Source organism: Drosophila takahashii, chromosome 3L (genome assembly GCF_030179915.1).
Source record: "Drosophila takahashii strain IR98-3 E-12201 chromosome 3L, DtakHiC1v2, whole genome shotgun sequence".
Lineage (NCBI taxonomy): Eukaryota > Metazoa > Arthropoda > Insecta > Diptera > Drosophilidae > Drosophila > Drosophila takahashii.
In genome coordinates this window covers 9392450-9419459 of record NC_091680.1, presented here as the reverse complement: position 1 = coordinate 9419459, position 27010 = coordinate 9392450, and the positions used below count along the sequence as shown (strand labels likewise).

The 27010-nt window shown below is 45.4% G+C and overlaps 8 protein-coding genes across 14 annotated transcripts; 4 read left to right on the top strand and 4 right to left on the bottom strand.

Annotated features, from left to right (window-relative positions):
* Positions 1-111: 111 nt before the first annotated feature.
* Positions 112-4182, bottom strand: LOC108059221 (coiled-coil domain-containing protein 6). 6 transcript variants are annotated; one of them, XM_070214902.1, is made up of 5 exons: positions 3704-4182; positions 3141-3282; positions 2989-3079; positions 1230-2123; positions 112-1188 (listed from the first exon to the last, which is right to left on the bottom strand). In XM_070214902.1, the coding sequence occupies exons 2-5, from the start codon at positions 3254-3256 to the stop codon at positions 685-687; spliced, it is 1605 nt and encodes a 534-aa protein (XP_070071003.1). In that variant the 5' UTR covers positions 3257-3282; positions 3704-4182; the 3' UTR covers positions 112-684. The 6 variants fall into 6 exon arrangements, with proteins under 6 accessions (XP_070071003.1, XP_070071005.1, XP_070071004.1 ...); XM_070214904.1 differs by having other exon boundaries at positions 3141-3258; XM_070214903.1 differs by having other exon boundaries at positions 3141-3258; positions 3714-4182.
* Positions 4183-4407: 225 nt separating this feature from the next.
* On the top strand, positions 4408-8561 carry LOC108059218 (ribosome biogenesis protein BMS1 homolog). The gene is made up of 2 exons (XM_017144377.3): positions 4408-6282; positions 6798-8561. The coding sequence occupies exons 1-2, from the start codon at positions 4494-4496 to the stop codon at positions 8489-8491; spliced, it is 3483 nt and encodes a 1160-aa protein (XP_016999866.2). The 5' UTR covers positions 4408-4493; the 3' UTR covers positions 8492-8561.
* Positions 8562-9103: 542 nt separating this feature from the next.
* Positions 9104-12345, bottom strand: LOC108059220 (putative leucine-rich repeat-containing protein DDB_G0290503). The gene is made up of 5 exons (XM_017144378.3): positions 12140-12345; positions 11583-12083; positions 10474-10699; positions 9650-10417; positions 9104-9595 (listed from the first exon to the last, which is right to left on the bottom strand). Exons 1-5 carry the CDS (start codon positions 12196-12198, stop codon positions 9326-9328), a joined length of 1824 nt encoding a protein of 607 aa, XP_016999867.2. The 5' UTR covers positions 12199-12345; the 3' UTR covers positions 9104-9325.
* Positions 12346-12901: 556 nt separating this feature from the next.
* Positions 12902-13497, bottom strand: a10 (antennal protein 10). Its single transcript, XM_017144386.3, has 2 exons — positions 13237-13497; positions 12902-13171 (listed from the first exon to the last, which is right to left on the bottom strand). The coding sequence occupies exons 1-2, from the start codon at positions 13463-13465 to the stop codon at positions 12954-12956; spliced, it is 447 nt and encodes a 148-aa protein (XP_016999875.2). The 5' UTR covers positions 13466-13497; the 3' UTR covers positions 12902-12953.
* An 813-nt stretch (positions 13498-14310) lies between these two features.
* On the top strand, positions 14311-17077 carry Fit2 (Fermitin 2). The gene has a single exon (XM_017144438.3). It carries the CDS (start codon positions 14626-14628, stop codon positions 16762-16764), a length of 2139 nt encoding a protein of 712 aa, XP_016999927.2. The 5' UTR covers positions 14311-14625; the 3' UTR covers positions 16765-17077.
* Positions 17078-17316: 239 nt separating this feature from the next.
* Positions 17317-19692, top strand: LOC108059270 (uncharacterized). The gene is made up of 4 exons (XM_017144447.3): positions 17317-17553; positions 17612-18491; positions 18548-18699; positions 18764-19692. The coding sequence occupies exons 1-4, from the start codon at positions 17453-17455 to the stop codon at positions 19374-19376; spliced, it is 1746 nt and encodes a 581-aa protein (XP_016999936.2). The 5' UTR covers positions 17317-17452; the 3' UTR covers positions 19377-19692.
* Positions 19693-19891: 199 nt separating this feature from the next.
* Positions 19892-22380, bottom strand: Ilp8 (Insulin-like peptide 8). 2 transcript variants are annotated; one of them, XM_070215567.1, is made up of 3 exons: positions 22214-22380; positions 20908-21106; positions 19892-20364 (listed from the first exon to the last, which is right to left on the bottom strand). In XM_070215567.1, exons 1-3 carry the CDS (start codon positions 22253-22255, stop codon positions 20123-20125), a joined length of 483 nt encoding a protein of 160 aa, XP_070071668.1. In that variant the 5' UTR covers positions 22256-22380; the 3' UTR covers positions 19892-20122. The 2 variants fall into 2 exon arrangements, with proteins under 2 accessions (XP_070071668.1, XP_016999938.1); XM_017144449.3 differs by having other exon boundaries at positions 22057-22227.
* A 3418-nt stretch (positions 22381-25798) lies between these two features.
* Positions 25799-26998, top strand: beg (malonyl-CoA-acyl carrier protein transacylase beg). Its single transcript, XM_017144406.3, has one exon. The coding sequence runs from the start codon at positions 25859-25861 to the stop codon at positions 26996-26998; it is 1140 nt and encodes a 379-aa protein (XP_016999895.2). The 5' UTR covers positions 25799-25858.
* The last annotated feature ends 12 nt before the right edge of the window (positions 26999-27010 follow it).

Here is a 27010-nt window from a genome sequence, read left to right as displayed (position 1 = left end):
GGTTATTTGAATTAAGTAGTCGGTAATCTTACAAAACCAAATTATGAACTTTAATTATGAGCTAAGTAATAAAAATATGACTAAAATTGAGCTCAAATTTCACCAAATTAGTTTAATTTTAAATTGTTGAACTTTATTTTTGTTGGCTTACATAAACATACTTCAAAATTTTAGGCCCACATGCGAAGGAATTGTGGGAAAATGGTTTCGACATGAATAGAATTCACCGCTTTTATAAATTCATACGATCTGGCTAGCCTGCGCTGTCCATTCCCTCGTCTATATATCCTCCGAGTCCTCATAATCTGCCGTGTTTCACTTAACTTTAACTGGAACCGAGCGAAAGTAGAAAACATTTAAGTCTTAAACATTAGCGTTAAATATTCGTTCGCCTAGGAATTCCGATATTGAAAGGTTTTTAAGAGATTTTGATCAAATAGAACATACATATACATATTAACCATATATAAATGAGGCGACTTTGAGTCGCGCCTTGGAGAAGCTTACGATAGTTACTTTCTCATCTTTTGTTTCTGTGTTTTTCTTATGTTTTTAGGGTCGTTAAACTGGTTGGTTGCTTGCATGCGTGCGTGTTTATGAATAGAGTGTTGTGTTTTTTTTCGTGTTTTAGTGTGAGAGTGAAAATAAGTCATGATTTCCCCGCTGGAGAGCAACTGCGTCCGCCTAATCCTTGCAGGTGGACGTGTCCATGGGACTGGCCGGCTGGATGAAGGCCGTGGCCGCCGAGCTGGGCGGATTGGTGGGCGTAAATGCCGACAGTGAGGAGTTGCTGCTGCTGTTGACCAGGTTGCCGCTGGACGAGTTGTTCAGGCTGATGTTCATCAGGTTGGACGACGACGACGAGGCGCTCGAGTTGTTTGTGAGCTGGGCCAGCAATCCTACTCCTCCGCCGCCGCCAGCCAAAAAGGTGGCACTGCCGCCAGAAGAAGGCATGGAACCCAGGCTCAGACGTTCACCGCCCAGATTCGAGAGAAAGCCGCCAGCGGCATTCCCGGCTGACACAGACGCCGACGAGGAGGAGCTGCCGGTGCCCAGAATGCCGAGCAGCGGGTTCGTGGAGGTCAGCACGTTGGGTGCGGAAGTGTTTAGGCCCAGCATGGGCGTTGGCAGTGCTGGCTTGATGAAGCGCTCGCTGGCGCGACGGTTCTGGAGGGAAAATAATGAAATCTACTAAGCAGTGAAGTGAGAAAATGATGTACCGAACTCACCACTAGCTGGCCGCAGGCGTAGCAGCGGTTCTGGGCCGCCGTGCCCGGACTGAGCGGTCGGCTACTCGAGGGACTGTGCGAGACGGGACTGCTGATGGTCCGCTGCCGCTGGGCGCTGACCGCCGAGGCTGCGGCCGCCGCAAAGGAGCCGCCAGCCATCAAGTTCTCATTGTAGAAACGCTCCTCGTCCATTTCCAGCGAGGATTCGGACTCGGAGAGGTGCCGGCACAGAGCCTCACGGCGCTCCACCTCCTGCTTGAGCTTGCGCTGCAAGCGGGCGTTCTCCTCGCGTATCGATTTCTCCTCCTGCGCATACTGCTGCGTCTTGATGGTGGCCTCCTTCTGGGCGGCGGCCAGATCGGAACGATAGCGCAGCACCTCGGAGCGCAGAATCTGGATGTGGGCACTCAAACTGGTGGCCGTATCGCCGCCATTGGCATGGGCATTGTTTGTGATGTCACGTGGAGTGGTTGGATCGGAGACGGGCTGGTCTAGCTTGATCTGCAACGAACGCTTCTCGGTCTCCAGCTTGTCCATGCGCTTCCACAGCTTATTGACGAGCGCCTCTTGCTCCTGCTCCAGTGTGTTCTCCAGCTCGACCATTTCGCGGCGCAGCTGCTCCAGGTTCGTCTGCTTGTTGTCCGTCTCCGCCTGCAGCTTCTCGATCTTGCGCATCAGCTTGTTCACGAGGCATTCCTGCTCCTGCTCGAGCGTCTGCTCCAGCTTGCACTTCTCCTGGCGCAGCTGGTCGAGCTTCCGGGAGAGATCGTTGGTCAGGCACTCCTCCTCGCGCTCGTAGTGATGCGCCAGAGTCTCCTTCTCCTTCTTGAGGGCCTGGATCTTCTTGAGTAGCGTGTTCGAGATGTACTCCTCCTCCTGCTCGGCTTTGGCTTGCTGGGGGTTGAGGAAATGCATATTATTTTCTCATTAATTTAACTTTTTACCAGGGATCCTAAGTAATCTTTAAGTAATCTTTATTTGAGATTTTTATACTACTGTGATATTTTGATTTAAACTTCAAAAATAACGTATTTTTACTCTTGTTCATGTCTAAAAAAGTGCATAAAAACCTGTTAAATTGTTGATAAAAATTTGTACAAAACTCAGCAGGCCTTTTAAAATAAAAATATCTAATAACAATTATTTACAGTCCCTGCTTTTTTTGATTGCTACAGATATGTTTTGTATAATGTTATTTTTACTTCTAAAAATAATAGATTATACTAACAATGATGACAGAGGCTTGTCTAAGGCCTCAATTCTATTTGGTTCTATTCTATTCTATTTGGTTATGTTTATAAAGTGCATAGAAACCAGTTAAATTATTGATTAAAACTTGTAAAAATCTCAGTGGGCCTTTTAAAATAAAAATATCAAAAAACGATTTACGGTCCCTGCTTTTTACAGTAGTTTTGAATAAATAACTTTGATTGCTACAGATATGCATAATAAAATATTATTTTTACTTCTAAAAATAATAGATTATACTAACAATAATGACAGAGGCCTGTTTGAGGCATTGATTCTATTTGGTTCTATTCTATTCTATTTGGGTATGTCTATAAAGTGCATAGAAACCAGTTAAATTGTTGATTAAAACTTGTAAAAATCTCAGTGGGCCTTTTAAAATAAAAATCTCAAAACACGATTATTTACAGTCCCTGCTTTTTACAGTAGTTTCGAATAAATAACTTTGATTGCTACAGATATGTAGTGTAAAATATTATTTTTTCTTCTAAAAATAATAGATTATACTAACAATGATAACCGAGGCCTGCTTGAGGCAGCGATTCTCCTCCTGCACCACCTTGCACTTGGTCTTGAAGGTGTCCAGCTCGGCTTTCAGCACCCTAGAAGCGTAGAATCGTATGAATTCAGGGAAAATATACATTTGTCTAGGGGGTAAGTTACTTGTTCTGCTGAGTCAGCGATTCGATCCTCTTCTGGAGCTGCTCCCGGGAAACTGGACTCGGGGGCAGCATGGTGCCGCCGTCCAGCGAACTTTCCGACTCACAAGGACTCTCCATGCCTGCAAAACGAAAGGTAAATGGCCCTGGGCCATGGCGTTTTTTTTTGAGCATATATTACAAGAAATAATGTATGCCAGTCGCTTTTTAGCTATGTACATATATACGTATATATGTATATATGAGGGGCTGGCTGTTTCTTTATTCTTGATTTTTTCTACGCCTCGTGAAGAACAAAGAATAAAGAAATCGGTCGGTGGTGGTGTTTTTGGTTTTGGCCCTGATCCGATAGAAAAGTTTAACCTTCAGCTGTGATTTTCTGTGTGCATCTGGCTTGATGCAATTTTTCGGAAATCGATAGAAGGGCAAGGTCGGCGGAGGAAGAGTTTGCAAGGGGGGCAGCACCACCCACTGTCCTTCTCCACCCTTCAACTCCCCCTCCGGAAAGTAAACCCCCTTTATACCGGCTGAAAGCCTCTGCTTTTCATCCGATTTCCCAGATTTTACCTTTAGTTACCTGGCTTTTGTGTTGGTTCGCCTTAAAAGACTTTTGCCTTCAGCCGCCTCTGCTCCTCCCCCTTCTTCACCACTCCTTCGGCGCCTCTGTTTCACCAGGGCTCTGATTGCCTGGCCTCACTTTCCTCGCTCTTCACCTGCGCAGGTGAAATAAGTGCAGGTGCCAACGGAATCGCGTTCAACTTGAGGGGCTTAAGGCCTGCCGATCTGTGTGCAAAACATTTTGCCCGTGCCGATCGAATAAAATTAATATCAAATTGCGAAAAATCCACAGTGCAAAAGTGAGACCGTATATGGGGCGAAATACCGAAAAAGCGCTCACAGCGAAACGCCGCTGGTGATGGGACTTGGAAAAATACCACTAGCGATGGGAGTCACGGTCACGAATTCGTACTGCAATGGTATTTACATTTTAATAAATGTAATAAACATTTAAAAAACAAAACAGACAGATGTGGTCTCAGAATTTTTTAGAAATTGTGTAGAATTATTGCTGTCAAATACAAAAGAGCTAAGTAAAAGCATGACTTCCCAAAATTGGTTCATTCTGTGTTTAAAATAAAAAAAATATTTGCTAATTGTAATCTTAAATATATTATTTTTTAAGGGGGTACTAAAAAATAAATGTTTTCCAGAATTTATAATTCGAAATTAGTTTTTTAGTATTTTTTTTTTTCAAATTGCGTTGTGGTATTTTAACGGCAGTATTTGACCGACCTCCACGTGCAGCGCGTAAACAGGGAATAATTTTGATAATTCGAGGTTTTAAATCGCTTTAATAATGGCCGACGATGCCGGCCAGGACAAGCGCAAGCAGCACCGCGCCCGCCAGTCCGGCGTGAAGGCGGACAAGAAGAAGCTGAAGGCGAAGAAGGACTCCAACCAAAAGGAGCCCGAGCTGACCGCCAGGCAGCGGAATCCCAAGGCATTCGCCATCAACTCGGCGCAGCGGGCGGAGCGGAACTTCCGACGCAAGGAGGATCTCACGGCCAAGAAGCAGCATATTCCGCTGGTGGACCAAACCCCCGATGTACCGCCTCCGGTGCTCATAGCCGTGGTGGGTCCACCCAAAGTGGGCAAGACCACGCTGATCAAGAACCTAATCAAGAGCTTCACCCGCACGAATGTCACGGATATCAAGGGACCCATCACGATTGTGACCTCCAAGAAGCGACGGATCACCCTGCTGGAGTGCAACAACGATGTGAACTCCATGATCGATGTGGCCAAGTGCGCGGATCTGGTGCTCCTGCTCTGCGATGCAAGCTATGGCTTCGAAATGGAGATCTTCGAGTTCCTGAACATCTGCCAGGTGCACGGCATGCCCAAGATCATGGGCGTACTGACCCACCTGGACATGATCAAGAATCCTAAGCAGCTAAGGAAGCGCAAGAAGGAGCTGAAGCACCGCTTCTGGACGGAGGTCTACGATGGAGCGAAGCTCTTCTATCTTTCCGGCCTGATCCACGGCGAGTATCTAAGGAATGAGGTCAAGAACCTGGGACGCTTCATCTCGGTGATGAAGTTCCGACCGCTGCAGTGGCGAGGGGCACATAGTTATCTGCTGGTGGATCGCCTGGAGGATGTCACTAACACGGATCGCGTGCGTCGAGATCCCAAGTGCGATCGGGAGGTGGTGCTCTACGGCTATGTGAGAGGAGTTCCTCTCAAGCAGGAGCACATGGTTCACATCGCTGGACTCGGGGATGCCCGCATCGATGAGCTGAGCAACATACCCGATCCGTGTCCTCTTCCAGGGACAGAAAAGAAGCGCAGTCTGCTGGAGAAGGAGCGTCTGCTCTATGCTCCCATGTCCGGAGTGGGTGGTATAGTCTATGACAAGGATGCGGTGTACATCGAGCTGCAGGGCTCGCACTCGCACAAGGAGCAGGAGCAGTCGGCAGAGGCCGCCGAGCAGGCGGAACTCGTCGGCAAGCTGATTGATAAAAAAGCAACCATCGATGAGCAGATGGAGCAGCAGGAGTTCCGTCTTTTCTCGGATGCCAAGCCCATTAAGTCAAAGGACTTTCGCAACGATCGGGAGGAGGAGGAGGCAGAGAGCAGCGAGGATGAGGATGAAGATGAGGATGAAGAGGGCGAAGACTCCGGTCTCGAAGCTGCTGAGAGTGAAGAGGAACAGGAAGAGTTTGGAGCGGACGATTGGCGTGGTGAGAACAGCGAGGAGGAGGAGGAAGATGCTGAGGATGCTTCCTCCGGCGATGACGAGTATCAGAGCCTGGGGAACGTGAAAACCGCTAACGAATCCGATTCGGACGATGAGGAGGCTCGAGTTTTAGCCAGCAACATGAGCTGGAAGACGAATCTGGCCCAGAAGGCCCGCGATGCCTTCCTCCAGCGCCATTCGGAGTCCAAGAATCTGATGCGCCTCGTCTACGGTGTCTACAATCAGAGCGAGCGTAGCCGACAGGAGGCGGAGGCAGAGGAGAATGAAGACTCCGAGGAGGAGCTGGGTGGTTTATTCCGGGTGGCGGCCAAGAAACAGAGCCAGCAGCAGTCGGACAAGGACATCCGGGACAAGGACGAGCGGTGCTTCTTCGAGTATCAGGGTGGTAAGTACAATATCTGAATTTCAGAGCCCTGCATGAATGGATTCAATGAATTATTTTGAATTTTTTGTTTCATATGAATTAATTAATTAGAATTTGGAGTTTAATAGAATTAAATGAATTTGAATTTTGAGTTTAATAGAATTGAATGAATGAATGAAGTGCATGAATTCCAAAATAATTTAAACGACAATTTCTTTTGAAGAAATTTTGTGATTAAATCTGCCTGAATTTTATTTACTATGCAGTTAACATTGATTTGTTAAAAATTTTCTACTTTTAGTTCTCAAAAGAACGCACAAAAAACCTGGCAAATTAAAAAAATTCATAAAAAATATTCATTCAATTCAAAATGAATTAGAAAAACATTTAATTTATTTCACATACAATTGAATTAAACAAATCAGAAATTTCATGGCATACTATGATAAAACAAAAATTGAATGATTCACGCAGGGCTCTAATCTGAATTAAGAACTCCCAAAATTATACTAATCTTCCATCTATTCTACGTATAGATGCCACTCGCGATTGGCTGGCGGAGGACAATAAGGAGCTGATCAAGAACTGCTTCGTCACCGGCAAGTGGAAGGCCAGCGAGGATGCGGAGAATCTACTCAAAATGGACGACATGAGTGATGCCGACAGCGAGGTGTACGGTGACTTTGAGGATCTGGAGACGGGCGAGCAGCATACCGGCAAGCCCAAGCAAGAAGATAGTAAAGAATCAGATGAAGAGGGCTCGAAACCTGCGGAATCCGCGGCAGCCAAGCGTAAAATGACGCGCGTTGAGGAGGAGAACCTTACGAAGGCCGAGCTAATGGCCAAAAAGCTAAAGCTGAAGGCTAAGTTCGATGCGGAGTACGACAACAGTGGCGAGGGAAAGGGCGAGGAGGACACTGGTCGCATCACCGGAGATCACTCCTTCTACGAGGACCTCAAGGCGGAGGCGCAGCGGCAGAGCGAGCTGAACAAGAGCGAGTTTGCGCATCTCGACAATGAATTCCGCATTCAGATCGAGGGCTATCGACCGGGAATGTACGTACGCCTGGGATTCAAGCAGCTACCCGCCGAATTTGTGGAGAACTTCGATGCCAGCTATCCCGTTTTGGTGGGTGCTTTAAATATGACGGAGGAGAACGTTGGCTATGTGAACTGCAAGGTGAAGAAGCATCGTTGGTACAAGAAGATTCTCAAAACTGGAGATCCTCTGATCATCTCGATGGGTTGGCGCCGCTTCCAAACGGTGGCCATCTACGCCAAGGTGGAGGACAACTTCCGACAGCGCTACCTCAAGTACACACCGAACCACGTCACCTGCAGCATGACCTTCTGGGGTCCCATCACCCCGCAAAACACAGGTTTTCTTGCCTTGCAGACTGTGCGCCAGGATCAGGAGGAGATGCGTCGGCTGGGCTTCCGGATAGCGGCCACTGGCTGCGTTACCGAACTGGACAAATCCTCGCAGATCATGAAGAAGCTCAAGCTGGTGGGTCACCCGTTCAAGATCTACAAGAAGACGGCCTTTGTAAAGGACATGTTCAACTCGTCGCTGGAAGTGGCCAAGTTCGAGGGAGCCAAGATCAAAACGGTCTCGGGAATAAGGGGACAGATTAAGAAGGCCCACCACACGCCCGAAGGTTCCTATCGTGCGACATTCGAGGACAAGATTCTCCTGAGCGACATTGTCTTCTGCCGCACCTGGTTCCGCGTGGAAGTGCCGCGTTTCTATGCTCCTGTGACCTCACTCCTGCTGCCGCTGGAGCAGAAGAGCCAGTGGCAGGGCATGAAGACGCTGGGTCAGCTGAAACGGGAGAGGGCAATGCAGAATGAGGCCCAGCCGGACAGCATGTACACGGCGATCGAGCGCAAGGAGAAGATCTTCCGGCCACTGGCCATTCCGAAGGCCCTCCAAAGGGCGCTTCCCTACAAGGACAAGCCGAAGCTGGGCCCCGAGAATCCCAAGGAGGCGTTGCAACGCGTGGCCGTGGTTAATTCTCCCTACGAACAGAAGGTGGCCAAGATGATGAAGATGATCGAGACGAACTACAAGGACAAGCGGCATCGCGAGCGCCTGGAGACGAAGAAGCGGATCAAGAACTACCGCGAGAAGAAGCGCGAGAAGATGGCCTCCAAGGAGCGGCGCCAGAAGGAGCTGCGCAAGAAGGTGTCGCGGGCCATCAGCAAGATGCGGGGAAAGCCCTCTTCCTAGTTTCGGTTTTAAGGATGGTTAAACTACGGAAAAATTGTTAGGTAATAAATAAAATGTTTATATCAACACACACTGTAAACAACTTGTGTTATTAACATGTTAAATGTCAAAGTGTTAAGTTCAAAAAAAGTTATTGACTTGTGTGTAAAAAATTGTATCCTACATATGTTAGAAACATAAATAACACACACATGTCATTTGTGTTATTTACACGACTTGTTATTAACACGACATGTTTTTTTATAGAGCGTGTTTTTAACACAATGAGTTTTTGACATTACAAAATTTAAAAAATGCACGTTTTTCCAGAGTATAAGAATTCATATATGCTTTGAAATGGTTAAACCTAAAACTAAGATGTCAGTGAAATGTAATTTTCATTTGTGTTAAAAACACAGTGTGTAAAAAACACGTCGTGTTAATAACACATTGTGTAAAAAACACAAGTGAGCTGTGTATGTTAACTATCATTTGTCACATTTCAACACTTTTGTATTTGACACACATGGCAACAATTTTGCTCACACTGTAAAATACAATTTTTCATGTTTTTAACATGTGTGACAATTTCGTTTTAAAACCTTTTCCTTCTAATTAAGTACACAAAGCAGGTGTATTTCTATTAAAATTTACTCAACGTCCGTGCGGCCGGCGCTGGAGCAACTGCAGCAGCCGCTGGACTCGAACCCTCTAGCTCCCAACCACCGATGCAGCTGCTCCAACTGAGCCGGACGCAGAGGTCTCAGCTTGAAAAATATATATATATAACTCAACACCGCTTAGGGACTAACTTGAACTGGACACGGGTGTGGAACTATGGAACATGGTGTACTTCTAGTCCTGGCTCTTGTTGTCATCGATCGTTTTTAGAGCGGCCAAGAGGGCGTGCTTGCGGCTGCCGGTCATGTGGCTACTGGCCGCCGCTCCTCCAGCGATGCTGTTCCTCTTCTTGGGCGCCGGATCGTCGCGCATGTTGCTGTTGCTCGCCTGGCGGCAGAAGGTCTTCAGGAATCTCTCGCGCTCCTTGTAGTCATCCGAGATCTGCTTGCGCAGGCTGGACATGTTTTCTTTTAGACGCGGAGCACGGACACTGTTGTCCTGGGACTGGAAAAAGCTCGTTGAGATTATGACTGAAAGGGAACTATAATGGGTAGTTACCTCATCATCGCTGCGCTGCGTCTGCTGACCATCCGTTGCCTCGTCCTCCTCCAGCGACTCTTCCAAAAGATCGCCCTCGCTGCTCTTGGATTCCAAATAGGCGGCATATTTCACCAGACTGCCCTCGTTGGCATTCTCCTCGCTGTTGTCCTCTGGATCCTCGCCCTCCTCGCACATCTTGTTCATCAGGCCGTAGGCGTCATCCTCTTCATCATCTTCTTCACCAGCCTGCTCATAGTCTTCCTCGTACTCGTAGTCCAGGGATTTCAGCGATTGCTGCTTGGACTTGACCTCAGCGGATGCAATTCTGGACAGAGTTTCAGGCTCACGACGTTTGCTTTCCATCTTGGGGGTGGGAACCCCAATTCTGGATCTACCAGCCTTGCCGGAGGAGACGGGAATCTTTCCCTGGGCCGAGAGCACTTGGCTCAGCGTGGAACGAGTCGGGTTGTGACCCATCTTGGCTTGGTTGGTGGCCGGCGGCAGGATGAGCTTGCCGCCACGTCCTCCAGCCTGTCGCTCCGGCTGACCAGGTGGCGTATTCGGACCACTCTTGTCCTCGGCACTGTCCTTTTCGAAGTCAAAGAACGACTCCGATTCCAGAACGTCTGTTAAGGCGTTGAATTCGCTATGGTTGTTCTTCTCAATGGCCTTGTCCAGCATCTCCAGTGACTTTTCCAACTTGTCGATCTTGTCCGGCTCCTCGGTGACGCCGCTTAGCTTGGTGCGCCGTCCAGAGGACAGGGGATTTACCTTATCAGTGCCGAGCTAAATTGGATTTAATAGTATATTTTTGTTTTTATATATCCTTTAGAAATACTCACTGTGTACTCCTCCAGCTTGCGATAACCACTGATCTCTAGTCTGGCCTTCTCCAGCTTCAACATCACCTCCTTGCCCTTCTTTTGCTCATTGAGCAGTTGCTGGCGGAAGTTCTTAGACTCTAATTGAACTTTCCGGGCCATTAACTTCATATCGTTATCCTTGTCCTCCAGACGTTGCTCCAAGGATTTGAGCTTCTCCTGCAGCTTCTGACGTTCGTCGAGGTTCCTGAATAAAAGATGGAATAATGAGAATAAAGATTACTATTAGATACTTTCTTTTATAGAAGAATAGAATAAATAGGTAATAATATTCGTAGAAGTGAATATATTTTATATTTCTTAAAGCTGTAGGTGTAGGTTTAATATCCTTCGCAATATTCTCGAGAGATAAATTTAACCCTATCCTTAAAAAAAGCATTTTTTCAATGGTTATATCTACATTTTTTACAATTTGGTATTTGAATAATAAACTTTAATTTAATATTGAAAACTAGTCTTATTTAATGCATAATTTAATTTGAATTTATTTGTTACTCGCCATCCTGTTGTTTTCAAGTTATTTGTTCCTATTTGTACTATACGTTTTATAGCAATTAATAATGGCTGATCAATGTAAAATTACACAAGTTGCACTAAAAAAAAAAAAAAATTGAATTTGGTATTTGAATAATAAACTTAAATGGAATATTCAAAAGTAGTCCTATTTAATGCATGATTTAATTTGAAAATACATAACTGAAGGTACCCATTTAATTTAATAAAAAACTGTTCATATTAAAATAAAAGTTTTTTAAAATTATTAAATTAATCTAAATTCTTACATTTAAATTTTCCAAATATAAAATGACTAAAAACCAAAATGGATGAAAATCAAATGGGATATATTTTAATTAAATATGAAGTTAATGGGTTACTAAGTTATTCTTACGGAATATTATTAATGGTTTAATATTTATACAATAAATTGAGAATAATTCAGTTTTAAAAGTAAAAGTTTAAAGTAAGTTAAAAAATATAGAAATAAAAAGGATCTAAAAATAGGTCCTTAAAGTATTCCAAAGGTGAGACTACTAATTAAATTCAACTAATTCCCCCACTTAATCACTTACTTATCCTTGTTGAGCTGGCTGTAGTGCTTGTTCTGATCGCTCAGCGACAGGATGATGGCCTCCTTCTGCTTGAGCTTCAGCTCGAGGTCCTTGTTGGCGGCCTGGAGATTGCGGTACTTGGTCTGCCAGACGCGCAGCTCCTCGGCGTGCGAGTGGAGCAACTGCGGCAGCTCGGCGTTGTTGGACTCGTATTTATTTAGCGCCGAAGACTGGCGCTTGTGGAGGGTGCGCAGCATGCGATTCTCGTGGGCCAAATTGGAGATCTCCGCCTGGGCATCGGCCAGTTGGTTCTGGAAGGTCTTGGCGCGCAGATTCCGCGCCGACATGACCCGCTGATGGATCTCGCTGTGGTTCTGCGAGGAGGACATCGTTGGGTGGCTACTCCCAGAACCCTTCATTCCGCCACGTTGCTGGGCAGGCGGCTTGCTCCGCTGGTAGATCAAACTGGCCGATTCCCGGGAGCTGGCCGAGAATAGGCTCTCACAGCTCTTAGCCGAAGCTCTGAAAAAGGGATTTCGGTTTTAATGGGTAACCCCCAAAATTTAGACTCTACCCACGCCATCAGATTGTTTGCTCTTAGGCCGTAGGACGATGCCGGCTTGCGCGGCGATACCATCTAAGTTCCTGCCGCTGCTCCGGAGGATACGGATATCACTGGGTTGGCACGAGGAAGCTTTTAATTTTTTCAGAGGCTCTTAATTCAGATGTTCAGTGTGTTTTTTTTTTTGGGGGGGGGGAAAGTTTGGAAGAGCCGGTGCGAGGCGATGTCGAAATATAACTGAAAACCAAGTGCCTGCTGCTGTGGTTACGCCTGATGTTTGATGTTTGTTTATTGTTTGCTCCGCCGACTGCTGCGTTGTTGGGGTTAGTTCAGGATTCGGAATCGGGGGTCCCAGGAACTGGTTGCCATGGCGCCTCCGATTGACGGACTATCGATGGGATTCGTGTACTTTTTTAGCAAGGGGGTTTTAAAAATGCGATTAATTGAGCTAAACAAATTATTATTTTAGGGTTTAGGGACATGACTAAAAATATTCCTAATTCATTTTTATAAACATTTAAAGAGTACGATGTTTAAATTTATTGATTACTTGGTTAAACTGTGTCCTGAACAACAAAATGCTAGATCCATTATTATTTTCCTATTCATACTAAACTATTTAAATTCCATAAAAAATTTACAAATTATTATTAAAAATATTTTTAAATTATTTTTTTTTCAGTTCAAAGTATTTAACTTTTTCTTAATGGTCCCCTAATTTTCGTATAGCCCATTGCTTAAAAAATGTCAAGAATTTGAAGCTTCTTTGCAGTATATTTGGTAATTTAAACAGAATAAACACTAAATTGAACACCTACATTAGAGGTTAATTAACGCTCCTCTTTGGCTTCCTTGGCTTCATTTGCTTCCTTTGCCTTCATCTCCTCGTACTTCATGCGGTACAGTCCCTCGGGATCGTAGATCTTCTCCAGCCGCTCCCAATCAGCGGCTCGGTTGTCAATGAGATGCCTAGTTACCTTTTCAGCACCATACCGCTGCTTCTCGGTGCATTTGGTGCAATCGGTTTGGATGGCGTCGGGTAGGATTTCTACAAGGAATCAAGAAATAGTGGATGGGTATTACTAACCGTATGGAATTTGGACTTGGACTTACCCTTCAGCATCTTGGCATCGGGTGTGCAAGGACCTGTGCCCTCCAGGCACTTTATGTAGTTGATCAACAGCCGCTCCTGGTTGAGGATCTCGTCCAGATCGACATTGTCGAACTTGTCGTCGTAGGCCTTTTCCACCATCCTTTCCATCATCGGAGCCGCCGAGGTGGCCGGTGGATGGGGCAGTCCGTTCACACGGATGCAGGTGGTGCACATCAGAGCAACCACCATCGAGGTGGCCAGACGAAAGCTGCAGTGTCCCATTTCGAATCGATCGTATGCTGGTAATCGTATCAGCAACCCGAGTTTTTATAGAGGGCTACCTGTTGGGATTACCGTGCGTGTCTCCGTTCAATTTGACCACTTACCAATTGAACTCAAATTAAGTGAATTCAATTTGATTGCCCGAAGCCCATCGTGCAACAAGCAAATGCGGTTGCGGAATTTTTTCTAACGGAATATTTTTTAGCAATCGTTCTAGGTCAAACAATTTTTGAGTGTGGTGGAAAGTAATTTTATTTTAAGGTATGGTACAAAAATCGTAAGGATTAAGTTACCCATTGAATTTTAAACATAAAATAGGATAAATTAGTTGAGAGGGAAAAGAAAGTATACAAAATGTGTAATACAAATTAATCTTAAAGTGTTGAGAGGGAAAAGAAAGTATACAAATTAATCTTAAAGTGGACTTTAATTTAATTTCCGACCATAAATTACCAGTTACTAAATAAAAGTTGCAAGTTGCAATAAAAATTAAAGAGTAACAAATTAGTACTATAAATAAACTACAGTTAAATATATATTGTATAGTCTGAATGGAGACGAAGGAGAAATAAAATATTTAGGTTTCTTTAAAACAAATGAAAATCATTAGCGTTACCGACAGGCAATTTGAAAAAATTTGCAATCAGATACACAAAGGACTTTATCTCCTCGATAAATGTTAAAGGGTACACGAGAAACCAATAATAAATTTGAATTTAACAATTTGTGCGCGCCAATCTTCGACAATCATAAAGCAAAATATCGATGTTTCCAAAGTGAATAAACATATCGGTCCACCACCAATCACCATCACTGCCCAACCAGTTGCTCCGTTTCGGCGCTTTCTTTTTCAATGGACTGAATTTTCTTTGATTGCTCTATTTACGCAAGCGAAGCGAATCGCTGCAATTGCCCGGATCCGGAAGCATTGCGGCCTAGGCAACGCAATTGCAGCGTAGTTGCGACCCGGGGATTGCGTCACAGTGCGGGAAATGCGAATAAGGCGACCATCTGTGCGGCGATCGTTGGAAAACTCTCGATTTTACAGTGGGCGCCCCACCAAGGACGACCTAGAAACGGCCTAAAAGCAGCTCGGAAAGTGGAACAGGTGACATCACAGCGCAATCATGATCCACGTCGGCGAGAACTCGTGGAATCTGCGGATCTTCATCACGGATCTGTCGCTGGAGAAGACGATGCGCGTGCGCGGTGACCAGCACATCGGGGGCATCATGCTGCAGCTGGTGGATCCGGAGAATCCGAAGGACTGGTCGGATCACGCCCTCTGGTGGCCCGCCAGGAATGTGTGGCTCACCAGGACGCGATTAACCCTCGATCAGTGTGGCGTCCAGGCGGATAGCCTGCTGCACTTCACGCCCATGCATAAAATACTAAGGGTGCAGTTGCCCGATTTGAGGTATCTCGACTGCCGCGTGGACTACTCTGTGAAAACCTTTTCGGCGGTGGTTAATCTCTGCAAGCAGCTGGACATTCGCTATCCGGAGGAGCTCTCCCTTTGTAAACCACTCGAGGCGGAGCACCTGAAGCGCAACTTTGCCCAGGTGCCTCACCAGAAGCGGGTGCCCATTGCCGAACCGGATGGCACCACCTACCTGCAGCCGGCGGCGGACACCAACTCGTTTGTGCCGATTAGCACCTCGTTTCACGGGGATGGCGGAAGCACTGGCAGCCTGGACAAGCCCTCGGCGCCGGGATCCTTCTTCTGCGCTCCCCTCTCGCCGCACAATCACAGGGGACGATCACCCTTGGCCTCGGCTTCTCCATCACCTGGCACCTGGAAGCAGAGTCAGCTGGGCTACGCCACCTACGATTCCAGCTCCTCGAGTCTGGGTGACTTTCAGGAGAATCTGGCCAGCTCACCGCCCACTCCGTGCTCCGATGTACGCGCCCTGCAGCTGCGTCCCAAGTCGCTGGTGGAGAAGGCCCGCCTGAATGTGGGCTGGCTGGACTCGTCGCTTTCGATCATGGAGCAGGGCATCCGGGAGTACGACACGCTGTGCCTGCGCTTCAAGTACTTCACCTTCTTCGATCTGAATCCCCGTTGCGACCAGGTGCGCATCAATCAGCTGTACGAGCAGGCCAAGTGGAGTGTGCTCAACGAGGAGCTCGACTGCACCGAGGAGGAGAGCCTGATGTTTGCTGCGCTGCAGTTTCAGGTGAATCACCATGTGGATTCCGCACCCCCGGTGGACTCGGGGATCGAGACCTCGAGTCAGGAGAATGACAACGACGATGAGATTGATTCGGCCCTCAAGGAGCTACAAATTACGCTGGAGGGACCGGATTTTAACGGAGATTCGCGGAACATCACGCGCATACCGGAGCTCTCCGACTATCTGCGGTACCTGAAGCCGCAGAGATTCACGCTGCGCGGCTACAAGCGGTATTACTTCACCTACCGCGATCTGCACTTGCATCTGTTCAAGAACGCCGAGGAGTCGCGACGCGTGGCCCCGGCTATCAGCATCAATCTGAAGGGCTGCGAGGTCACCCCAGATGTGAATCTCTCGCAGGGCAAGTACGCCATCCGGCTGGAGGTCTCTCCAAATAGTGGAAACGGCACCAACAGCGAGGTGCGGGTGCGCTGCGAGAACGAGCAGCAGTACGCCAAGTGGATGGCCGCCTGCCGACTGGCGGCCAAGGGAAGATCCCTGGCGGACAGCTCGTACGAGAGCGAAGTGGATGGTATACTCTCGCTGCTGCAGATGCAGCGACCTGTGCATGGGGTCCCGGTGAACATTGATCCGCGGTCTATAGAAGCAGTTGATTACCTGTCTCCCAAGATCCACCGCAAGCTGTCCAGCAAGGCAGTGCAGCGGATCCTCGAGGCTCACGCGAATGTTAGGGACTTAAATCCCCTCGACTCCAAGCTAAAGTACATCCAGGCCTGGCGTTCGCTGCCCGATTTCGGCGTCAGCCTGTTCATCATCAAGTTCGACGGGCATCGCAAGGAGGAGCTGCTGGGCGTGGCACACAATCGCATCATGCGCATGGATCTGAGTTCGGGGGATCACATCAAGACCTGGCGTTACAACACGATGAAGGCGTGGAATGTCAACTGGAACATCAAGTGCATGATGATCCAGTTCGAGGACGAGAACGTCGTGTTCTCCTGCCACTCGGCCGACTGCAAGGTGGTGCACGAGTTCATCGGCGGCTACATCTTCATGTCGATGCGCTCCAAGGACAACAATCAAACGCTCAACGAGGAGCTCTTCCACAAGCTCACAGGCGGTTGGTCATAGGACTCCTTAGTACTCCATTTCAATGGCAGCCAGTTTTGAATTGTTCGAATTTTCTTAGGATATACGAATGTTTTTATTGTTAACCAACTGATAGACTCACAACTTCAATGCAATACCTGTATTTACGTTCATTTTACCTTTTAATGCGTTGTTAACTAATCTTGTTGATGATTTTTAACCACGAAAATCGCTTGCCAGTGGCCCTTTTGCCTACCAACTCTAAAACAGACTTAACCGTGGCCTTTGCAATGTTTTTGTATGACTAACTTTTAAGTGTACAATAAATAAATAAAGCCTTACCACCTTAAAAAAAGTGGTGTTTAATGGTTTCGGGATTACAAGCGGGTTTTACCAGGAAAAATTTAAAATGTAATCAACTTATAAAATTTAATTAGGGGTAAACTACTTAAATTGACTAACAAAGAATATGTAAAATATGAGTTAAAAACTAAAATTTAAATTACGCGGTAAGTTTCGCAATAATCGATAGTTCCAGCGATAATTTAACAATCGAGCAGAGCACATCTCTAATTTGGCGCCAGCTTTTTGTTGAATTGTCATGGCAACGAAAGCCACATTTTAGCATTGATTTGCCATAAAACTACAGAATCTAAACTAAATTAATAGTATTACACCTAATATATATCTCACTGTCGTGATTTTATGCTGGACCTAGGAACCCTAGAACATGGAGGAAGCAGAGGAAAGTCAAATCTCCCGCACGGCCTACGAAGTGCAAAGGGATTTTGGCTTTAGCAGCGGTCTGCGTTCGGAAATTATTTGGGATTCGTATGTTATGCAATTTTCTTAATGATCTTACCTAAGTAATAATTATATATACCTCCAGTTTGGCCCCTGATCAGGGGGAAATCCTGAAGCAGAAGATAGAGAACCTCATTCGCGAGGACGACGCTCGGAATTCCAAGGCGATTCAGCGAAAACGGGATCAGCTTTTCCGGAATATTTGGCAGCAGCGTCGCTACACCAATGGCACACTGCTCTCCGCCATCATCTACGTGCTGGTCACGCCGGATTCAGACCCGGAATTGGCACTGCAGTCTACCAATTACAGTTGCCATCCGGTTTTCCGCACCCGTCGCTGCATGAAGGGCGAAAACAGCGCCGCCTGCTGCATGATCTTCGTGGATGAGAATGCCCGAGTTTACTCGAACTGGGAGCAGTATGTCTTCCGAAACACCCTGCCCAAGGGCTTGATGATCGCCCCCAGCCAGGGAGTCTACACTTTTAGCGATGGCGATGAGCCTGGCGTCCAGTTGATGGTCCATCCCACGCCCTCAGCCCGTGGCAGATATAGATTACTCAATGCCGGCGATAAGGTGGCCACTGTGGGTGGCCTGGTGGCCAGTGTTCCGGCTGCCGCTGCTCTGGCGGTGCCTCTGGCCGCTCCCCTGGTGATTGCCGCCACCGCTGTGGGCGTGGCCACCGGTGTCTACAGCACTCTGCGCTCGGCCTCCCATCTCATTGATCGTCGACGGCATGGGCAATCCACCTGCATCACAGACGGTGAGGCGCGCAGCTCCTGGTTGGGCGTGGCGGGTGGTGTTGTGGGTCTGGGCGCCACTGGGGCCACCAAGGCGCTGGCCACAGCCGCAGGTGCAGGCTACAAAGTCAATCCCGCTGCCCAGTTGGCCGTGAGGGGCATAAACGGTGCCTCAGCGGTCATCGCGGGAACAGGAGTGGTTAATGGGGTTTACGATTTGTATTTGGTAAGTTAGTTTCTTCATTTGAGACTCCTATTTCATTAATTTCGTTCTTCCCTTAGAAAATTGGCGATGATCAAGCCCTTAACAGCTTGGACATGCTGCAAATGGCCTCGCACCTGGTCATCTTCACGCACTCCATTAACAATATGCGCATAGCTTCCAAGGCCACCAATGGCTCTTCCTTAAGAAAGGCACTTCGCAATCAATCCAGGTCAGTCAATCCGGTTAGAACTCATCCAATCCTTATTGTACATAAATCTTTCCTTTCTAAACAGAAAAGTCTTCGACCGCATTTCCCAGGAATCCGTTAAGCTGCACAGTGAATCTGGCCAATTTGATATTGTGCGCACTCTCAACGAAATTCCCTTCAAGGAGGCACTCCTCAGCCTTCACAACATCAACTCGCATCTGGGTCAGGGACTCCATGTGGCCACCACTTTGTTACCCCAAATTGTGAGTGTTGGCACTGGCGGCCAGATTCTCGTCAATTTGGAAATGCTGGCTCAAAGATTCGGCGGCAAGTTTGCCCAGCACATTGGAAATCTGTCCAGTTTCACAGACGTTCTTGAGGCCATGGCCAGATACTTTACGGATCAGGCAGTGCAGCTCTTGATGCAGATGACGCGCACTTTTGTGGAGGAGAACGTGGACTCCATTGATCGCACGCTAAATACGTTCGTGTCCACGGAGGCGGTTCTTTTTCGCATTCTAATGCACTGCGTTAATACCTTTGATAATTTTGGAGAGGATTTCTTGCAGAGCCGCCGCGAGGATATCTTGCGGATGGTGTCCAAGTACTTTCGCTCGCTAGAGCCGATTGGCGAGAAGAACTGCCGCAAGTACAAATGCAACGTTTGCAAGGGCGCTTACTACATAAGTTCGATATAGGAGAATTTTAAACCCTCGCTACTCATCTTTTAAGGTTTTGGAAGCTAGCTTCTGTTTAATTTCATAACTTTTTATTTCGTGTGAACTCAAAATTCTCTGTTAGTTAGTTAAATTGTGATTAATAGTTTGTAATAGAGAAAGGATTAGTTAATTCAACATTGTAATGATCTGTTCATAGTTTTTTAGGGCTATACATGTGCGAATTTAATTTGTTTTAAGGCTCAAATGAATCTGTGAGATTATCTGAATAATGTTTGTACTCGATTTCACCACAAAACTTTCATAAAAAGTATTTATATTTTGATCAAAAGAAAAATTGTCTATTATTTAGTTCAAATATGATCAATACTTTGTAAAAGAGAAATGATTAGTTAGTTTGGCATTGTAACAATCTCTTCCTAGTTTTTTAGGCCCACATATATGCGAATTTAATTTGTTTTAAGGCTCAAAAGCATCTGTGAGATTATCTGAATAATGTTTTTACGTAATTTCACCACTAACTTTCATAAAAACTATTTATATTTTGATCAAAAGAATCAATTATATTTGATTGTTTATTCAACTTAGAACTAGGCGTATAAATACTGTAAATGGATTTGTGTCCCCTGTAGTGGACACAAAAAAGGTACTCTATAAGAGTGAGCGCGTCTAGTAAAATGTACATCTTTAATCTAACTATAGCTATGGACGGAGTCGGAAGATTCTGACCAGATGGCACCGACGTGGGTCGTAGAACTGGAGTTCCCTTAGCAGAAGAACTCCTCATCGCACTGGTTGTAGCAACAGTAGGGTATGTTGTTGTAGCTCCTGCTCGAATGATCCCTCTTGTAGCGCTGTTTCTTCTCGTGGTGCAGCTTGTTGGGCTTGTAGCGCGGAAAGATGTCCAGTTCGCTGAGGAGATTGAAGTGCTCCCGGGTCACCTTCAAATATCCGCCGACTGGATAGCTACTGCGGCTGATGTGGTGGTGCTTGTTGTGTGTTTTACCGTCTGAAATAGTCGCAATAAGAAAGGGGAAACGTTGCGAGTGAGCCAATTGATCTTGAACCTGCGCCTTGAAGTCGGTTAACTTTTGCATCGGAACTGCTTTATGCAAATCCGCGTATTTAATTGCAATCTACACACTTTATAAACGTGTTTTCGACATGCAGTTCCGAATGCAATTGTAGGGTTGACTGACACTCTGACCTTATTAAGTCGCTAATTTTCTTTTCCTTAAACTAAATATGTATTATCTTTATATCTCGAAATTTTCATTGGATTCTTTGATGTAAATTAATTTAAAAATGTACTAAGCGAAGTTTGGAAATGAAAATATAGTTTACATTAAAATTTTAATTTAAATTTTTTGTGGCTAGTGCTTTATATTTAAGTTAAATTGTTAACTTCAGATATAAGAAGATGAATAAATAATAATAATAAAAATTTAATGTGAAATTTTAAGATAAGATATCTTTTGTAAAATAAGAAACTAAATAGTTCATTTTTTTCTATTTCTATAGGAATCTAATAGGTATACTAGTGAATACTTACATCCAAGTCGATTGAGATGATGGTGGGAGTACTCAATGGATCTCCGATCTCGGCGGGCACCTTCGTCCTGCTGGAACAGGTGCTCACAGGCCTCCATCGCGAACTTCTTCATCCGCTCCAGGGAGCAGACGCTGCCCGATGAGCTGCCCAGCAGGCAGCAGACTCCAAGGACCAGCAGCGTCCAGCGGCACAGATTGAACTGTAAGGGAAAAAAAAAAGAAACAAAACCAGAGTGAGTATTTCCAAATTAAAAACAACCAACCGGCCTCCGGCGCCTAAATATAAATCGCTGACGCTCAGAATTTATCGCATAAGTGTTACAACGATCCTCTAACCGGCCGCACTCTGCTCTGCCGCGGTTTTTCTGGATCGCTTTTCTGGATTTTGGGGACAAATCTGGATTAACCACTTCGGATGACGACAGCCGGGTTGCCGGTTTGCCGGGATGACGTCGCCGACTCCCACGCACCGCATTATGCGGCCCATTAACTGGGTCAATATCGAGGCGAGATCGAAACATAAACTGGAGCGCATTTGCAAGTCGACGCGGCCAAATGGTTTAAATTTAATTGCCGCCTTTAATGACTGAAACTTCCCCGGCATTACAGAGAGCTGGAGTGGAAATTATGTAATGCGCGGTGCAGGTAGGCATTTCCGCATTTTGCATTTCGCACTTTGCGGTGACAATCTGTTTAGCACTCGCTCCCATATAAATCCGAGTCGGAATCGGTCCGGGCATTATGCTTTTGCTTTTGGCTCTGCCTTTGCTTTTGCCAGCGGAGAACAAAAGCGCATTTGTTTATATTGATATTTTTAGCTGACAGCCTGTTAATTGTACACACCCACTTTTTGGCAAGCAGCTAATTTAAGTAATTAAAGTGGTGTTTTCTTAGAAGAGAGTTATGGAATTCGGAAAGTTTTGGTATGGAATAATTGAAGGTAATTCGAAAAGGGATTGAAAAATAAATTACAAAATTTTGGAATATTAAAAACTTTATTTTTAACTTTTAATTTATTAGTATTATTTTATTTTAAGGTTTATTTTGATTTTTGGAATTTCTAAATAATTTTTTTTGTAACACTTTCTTTTTAATTTCTATTAAAAATTAAAATTTGTAGTCCCGCAAAATAATGAGAGAGAGAACTCACCTTTAAAAACATTTTAATTCCGTTCTAAGATCACAATTCTTATTATATTGTTATTATATTTTGACCACTTTTCTAACTGCAACACTACGTATACGTGTTTTTTTTTGGCGGGCAATTCGAGAACTTGCCGAATACAAAAGCGTCCGATCGACGTTACCTGATAATCACGAGTGGCGAGCTTAGCCGAAGTCGCAAGCATTTATACGCGCTTCAAAAATCGAGGATCGGCTCAGGTTGAATCGGCTTTCCCAGGTTCTCGACTGGCGCTCTTTATTTTTTGATAGGGGGTGAGAGAGCGGCTCGGGATTTTTGGGATCAAGATCGGTTCACAGGAGTTTTGCGTAAGCGGCAAGGCGCGTCGGGAATTCAGTAATATTAATTTTTTATCAATGGAGTTCGGAATGCACGTCAGACCTTAAGAGTTGGCTTTTATAGTTTCACGGCGCCGCCTTCAAATCTTCACCAATTTCAACATAATTGCCTTTGGCTCTCCTGAGTCACCGCCACATGCTGTGCTGCTTCTGATAAAGATATGGCGAATACTGGTAGTTTAGAGTCTTATCAAAACACCTTGGGAATGTAATAAGGTAGTAATAGATTGTTGTGACGGTCGATGGTGGCAGTGAAAGTTCCACATAGACCTTGTTGCCGGGGGGTTTTCCAACCAGGGCAACGCACTTTTGATAAGTGTGCGTGTTTTGGCCACATCTAATAGTTTTTTATGTCTGGTGGGGCTTATAAACATGTTTACTAGACCCGTAAAACTATTTAAAATTTTCCTGCAAAAATGTTTTTTAAAAGGAATCTAAACTGGATTATAGTGGAAATGTTGGATTTTGCACTAATTCGTATAATTATAAAAGATATTAACTTAGATAAGCATTAACAAATATCAATAACATACAAAGCGAGATATTTTTATTGATCGTTATTTGATCGTCATGACTTAACTTTTTTTGTATTGCTGCTAGTAGGACAACTTTTAACAATTCACTACCGTTTACCGCTTTAAAGGTTATTCTAGAACAGTCAACTTCAGTAAATAAATTAACCATACCAAGTGCTCCACACTTCGGAAATTATTCAATACACTATGCAACATCTAAAATTTACCACTAATTAGTCTAATAGTAAAATTATAATCAATACAATATTACCAGAAGAAGATAAATTACAACAGCAAACTTTTAAAACACAGGGCGGCAACACAACTACTATTTTGACCGCAGCTGTATAACTTTTTTTTTTAACATTTTTCGAACTTTGAGGTCCTTGTGCTAAGAATCCTTGCGTCAGGGAACTTTTGGAAAACGCAGTTAAACGTAACGAATTCTAAAATATAGCATCCATCGAGGTAATTTTAAAAAGCATTCATTTTGTTGCACAGTGATATTAATCTTGTTTTGCAGAGAAACATGAAATTCTCACATTGCAGGTTCCGAGATCAATCGAAAGCTAATAAATTTCACAGATAATGAAGCGTTTGCATAAAATAAAATTTGAATCCACTTATTATCAAGTAGCTTCCAGTTGCTAACATAACATTATTAAAAATCAGGTTTAAGACAGAAATGAATGAATGAAAGATAGAAATTTTTAAGGAGATATTTATAAAATACTATTTTTTTTTACAAATATCTTTAGAATTTATAATTATATTTCTAATATAAATAAATAATATATTGGTTTATATCCGTTTTTTGGTAAGTTATATGACAGGTTCTGAAAAGGAGGGGTAGTGAAGTACTTTCACTCTCGTTTTCACTCGGCTTTCTTCGGGAGCAGCCCCCTCTCTTCTTTTCCGCTTTTCCTTTCGTTTGGTTGACCCTGTTGCAGCATCATCGATCGTACGACTGACTTAACGGTTGTTCTGGATCGGGCGTCATCATCGTTCGTTCTTATTTTTATCAGATCATTTGTGTTACGTTCTTTTTGGATATTTTTAGCCGCTCTCTCGGTCAATGCACACTTTCGGCCGACTTTTATGGGTTCAGATCGTTACGTTTCGGTTTCGGTTTCGCTTTCAGATTCGTTTAGGCTTTCGTTTTATTTGCTTAGCGCTTTCGTTGCATGCGGAAATGTTAACCAGCCCCCGTGGCGTATGCGCAATGCTGCGACGCAGTTGCATTTCCCCGCAATTTTGCACGTATCTTTCGTATCCTTCGGAATGTGCATTCCCGTGCTCGTCGATCACCAAGTCAAATCCCACAAATAACGGTAACGGGCACGTTCTGGGAACCCCGACTTGGGTTCGGAATGTGTGTTGCGGGCAAAACTCTTCTTTGGTATGCGGCATTTAATTGGTTCGCCACGGGCTCTCATTCATAAATACAATTTCACAACCTGATTTCAAGAATCGCGCCACTTGCGCCATGTCAACGATCTCCGCCACGAATGCCCCTACCTGGGCATCAAATTCACGACTCATTATCAAACGAAAAAACTACAGAAAAACTTAAAAAAAGAGCCGAAATACAAGAGGCATAAACCGCAAACAGGTTCTGGGTTCTAATAGAATCGCCGGTCCATCGACGATCTGATATTCGTGCAGTCTAGACGAGAGCATTTCGTATGTGGGTCCTTTCCCTGGCAACAAGAATGTCGCTCCGTCTTCTGAGAAGATCGGACCTTTGCAGTTGGGTTTAGAGATGGGAAGAGGAGGGGAGAGAAGAAGGAGAGGTCCATGGACACCGGAGGACCGCTGGCAGAGCGTGTGAGCTAGTGTTTTTGTTTTGATGCCCAGATCTCCTGTTCCTTGAACTGAGGGCGAAAGTGGTGCGTCACGTCATCTCCGGTGTCTGACTTTGCCGGCGGCTTTGTCGTTCACCTTTGCAATCCTCGATCCTCAATCGAGCCCTCTTCCAGCTCCTTTGGCCCGCCGAAGGGCTATTCTTTCGCCCTGGGTTCAAAAAACTCTGCGATTGCCTCGCTGGCATCGCATTTCAAATTAGAAACTCTTTTTTTCGGTGGTTCCGAAAAGCACATGGCCCAAAAAATACCCTTTTGCTTCGCCAAGGGATTTTAAAATATCTCTAAACACGAATACTTAAAGAGGTTTAATTTTATTCAAGAAGTGACGATTTTTTAATTTCCTATGAAATTTTTCCTAGTTTGAAAAATTCTTTAATATCATTCTCAATTTAAAACTTAATTTTTTCCAAACCCTTTGTAAAACTAAACAAATTAAAAATATTACTAAAATAATTTTTGTAGAGATAGTCCTTGAAGCTTTTTGATCTCCAATGCGAACCCACCCTTAGCACTCACTAATTTTCAAACTCAAACGAAGCTTAGGCTAACACCATAAATCTATGTGAAGTAGTCATAATGACTCATGATTTTACCATAATTATTTCGTCATGACTGTCAATGACCAAATAACAGCTTGGCAACATAAATCAAGTTTGGCTATTAATAGAGCCAAAAGAAAACGGCCCCTAAATACTATAGTGAGTAAGTGAGTAAGATGCCAGGTGAAATCCCCAAGCATTGATGATCTTTGCTATTGAGTATTTTGAAGCTGATATTTTCGATGTTCCAAAAATCTCTGAATGACTTCTAAATGATTTATGTATAGATACAAAGAGATTAAGAATGGAAATTACTTGTAGAAGAAAGAGTTCATACAACTTTATTTTGAGAACCACCTTTTGAAAAGTTTTAGAACACGAACCGCCAAAATTTTAAAACAAGAAGATGTACTAAAAACAATCGATAAGTACTAAAAACAAATAATCGATTAGGCGCCAATCGGCAATCAGCTGTTTTACGGTTATGTTAAGCCGCATAATCCTGTAAAGAAATGTTGGCCGCGCGCAGATTACTACGAGAACCGCGGATTTCCGGCTCCTTGAGTTGGTCCCGCTGGAGCAGCGATGCCGCCAAGGCGACCACAGAAGCCTCCGACTTGAAGGAAAGCCTGGAAAAGCGCCAGCAGCTGCTCAGCGAGCTGGCGGAGCCACTGGACCAGAGAAGCCGGCCGGCCATCGATCCCAAGGAAACGAGTGTGATGCTGTTTCCCGGCCAGGGCACCCAGTACGTGGGCATGGGCAAGGAGCTGCTGCGATTCCCCGGCGCCCGACGCATCTTCGAGCTGGCCAACGAGGTGCTCAAGTACGATCTCCTCAAGATCTGCCTGGAGGGACCGCGTGAGAAGCTCAATCGCACGGAGCACGCCCAGCTGGCCGTGATGGTGTCCTCGCTGGCGGCCCTGGAGCAGTTGCGCGAGGAGCGTCCGAAGGCCATTGAGACATGTGTGGCCGCCGCCGGCTTCAGTCTGGGCGAAATTACCGCTCTGGTTTATGCGGATGCGCTGCCATTTGACAAAGCCTTGCGTTTGGTTCAAGTGCGGGCCACCGCCATGCAGGCGGCCTGCGATCAGGCAGCCGGAGCCATGGCCATGACCATCTACGGACCGGACACCAATCTCGGCGAGGCCTGTGCCCGGGCGCAGCAGTGGTGCTTGGACAGGGGCGTGGAATCGCCCTACTGCGGCATCGCCAACTACATGTATCCGCACTGCAAGGTGGTGGCCGGCAATGTGGAGGCCCTCGAGTTCCTGGAGCAAAACGCCAAGGCCCTTAAAATACGGCGCATGAAGAGATTAGCAGTGAGCGGCGCTTTTCACACTCCTCTAATGCAAAGCGCCGTGGAGCCTTTTAGCAAGGCCCTAAAGTCCGTGCGCCTTCAGGATCCCGTCATCAGGGTGTACTCCAATGTGGATGGCAAACCGTATCGCCATGCCAAGCACATTCTCACCCAGCTGCCCAAGCAAATCGTGCGACCGGTCAAATGGGAACAGACCCTCCACGAGATGTACGAACGCAAGCAGGGCGTCGACTTTCCACGCACCTTTGAATGCGGTCCCGGCAAAGGACTCGTCCAGGTCCTGGAGAAGGTCAACGCGAAAGCCGCTCAGTCCAGCATAAATGTCATAGCTTAACTTTGTATAAAT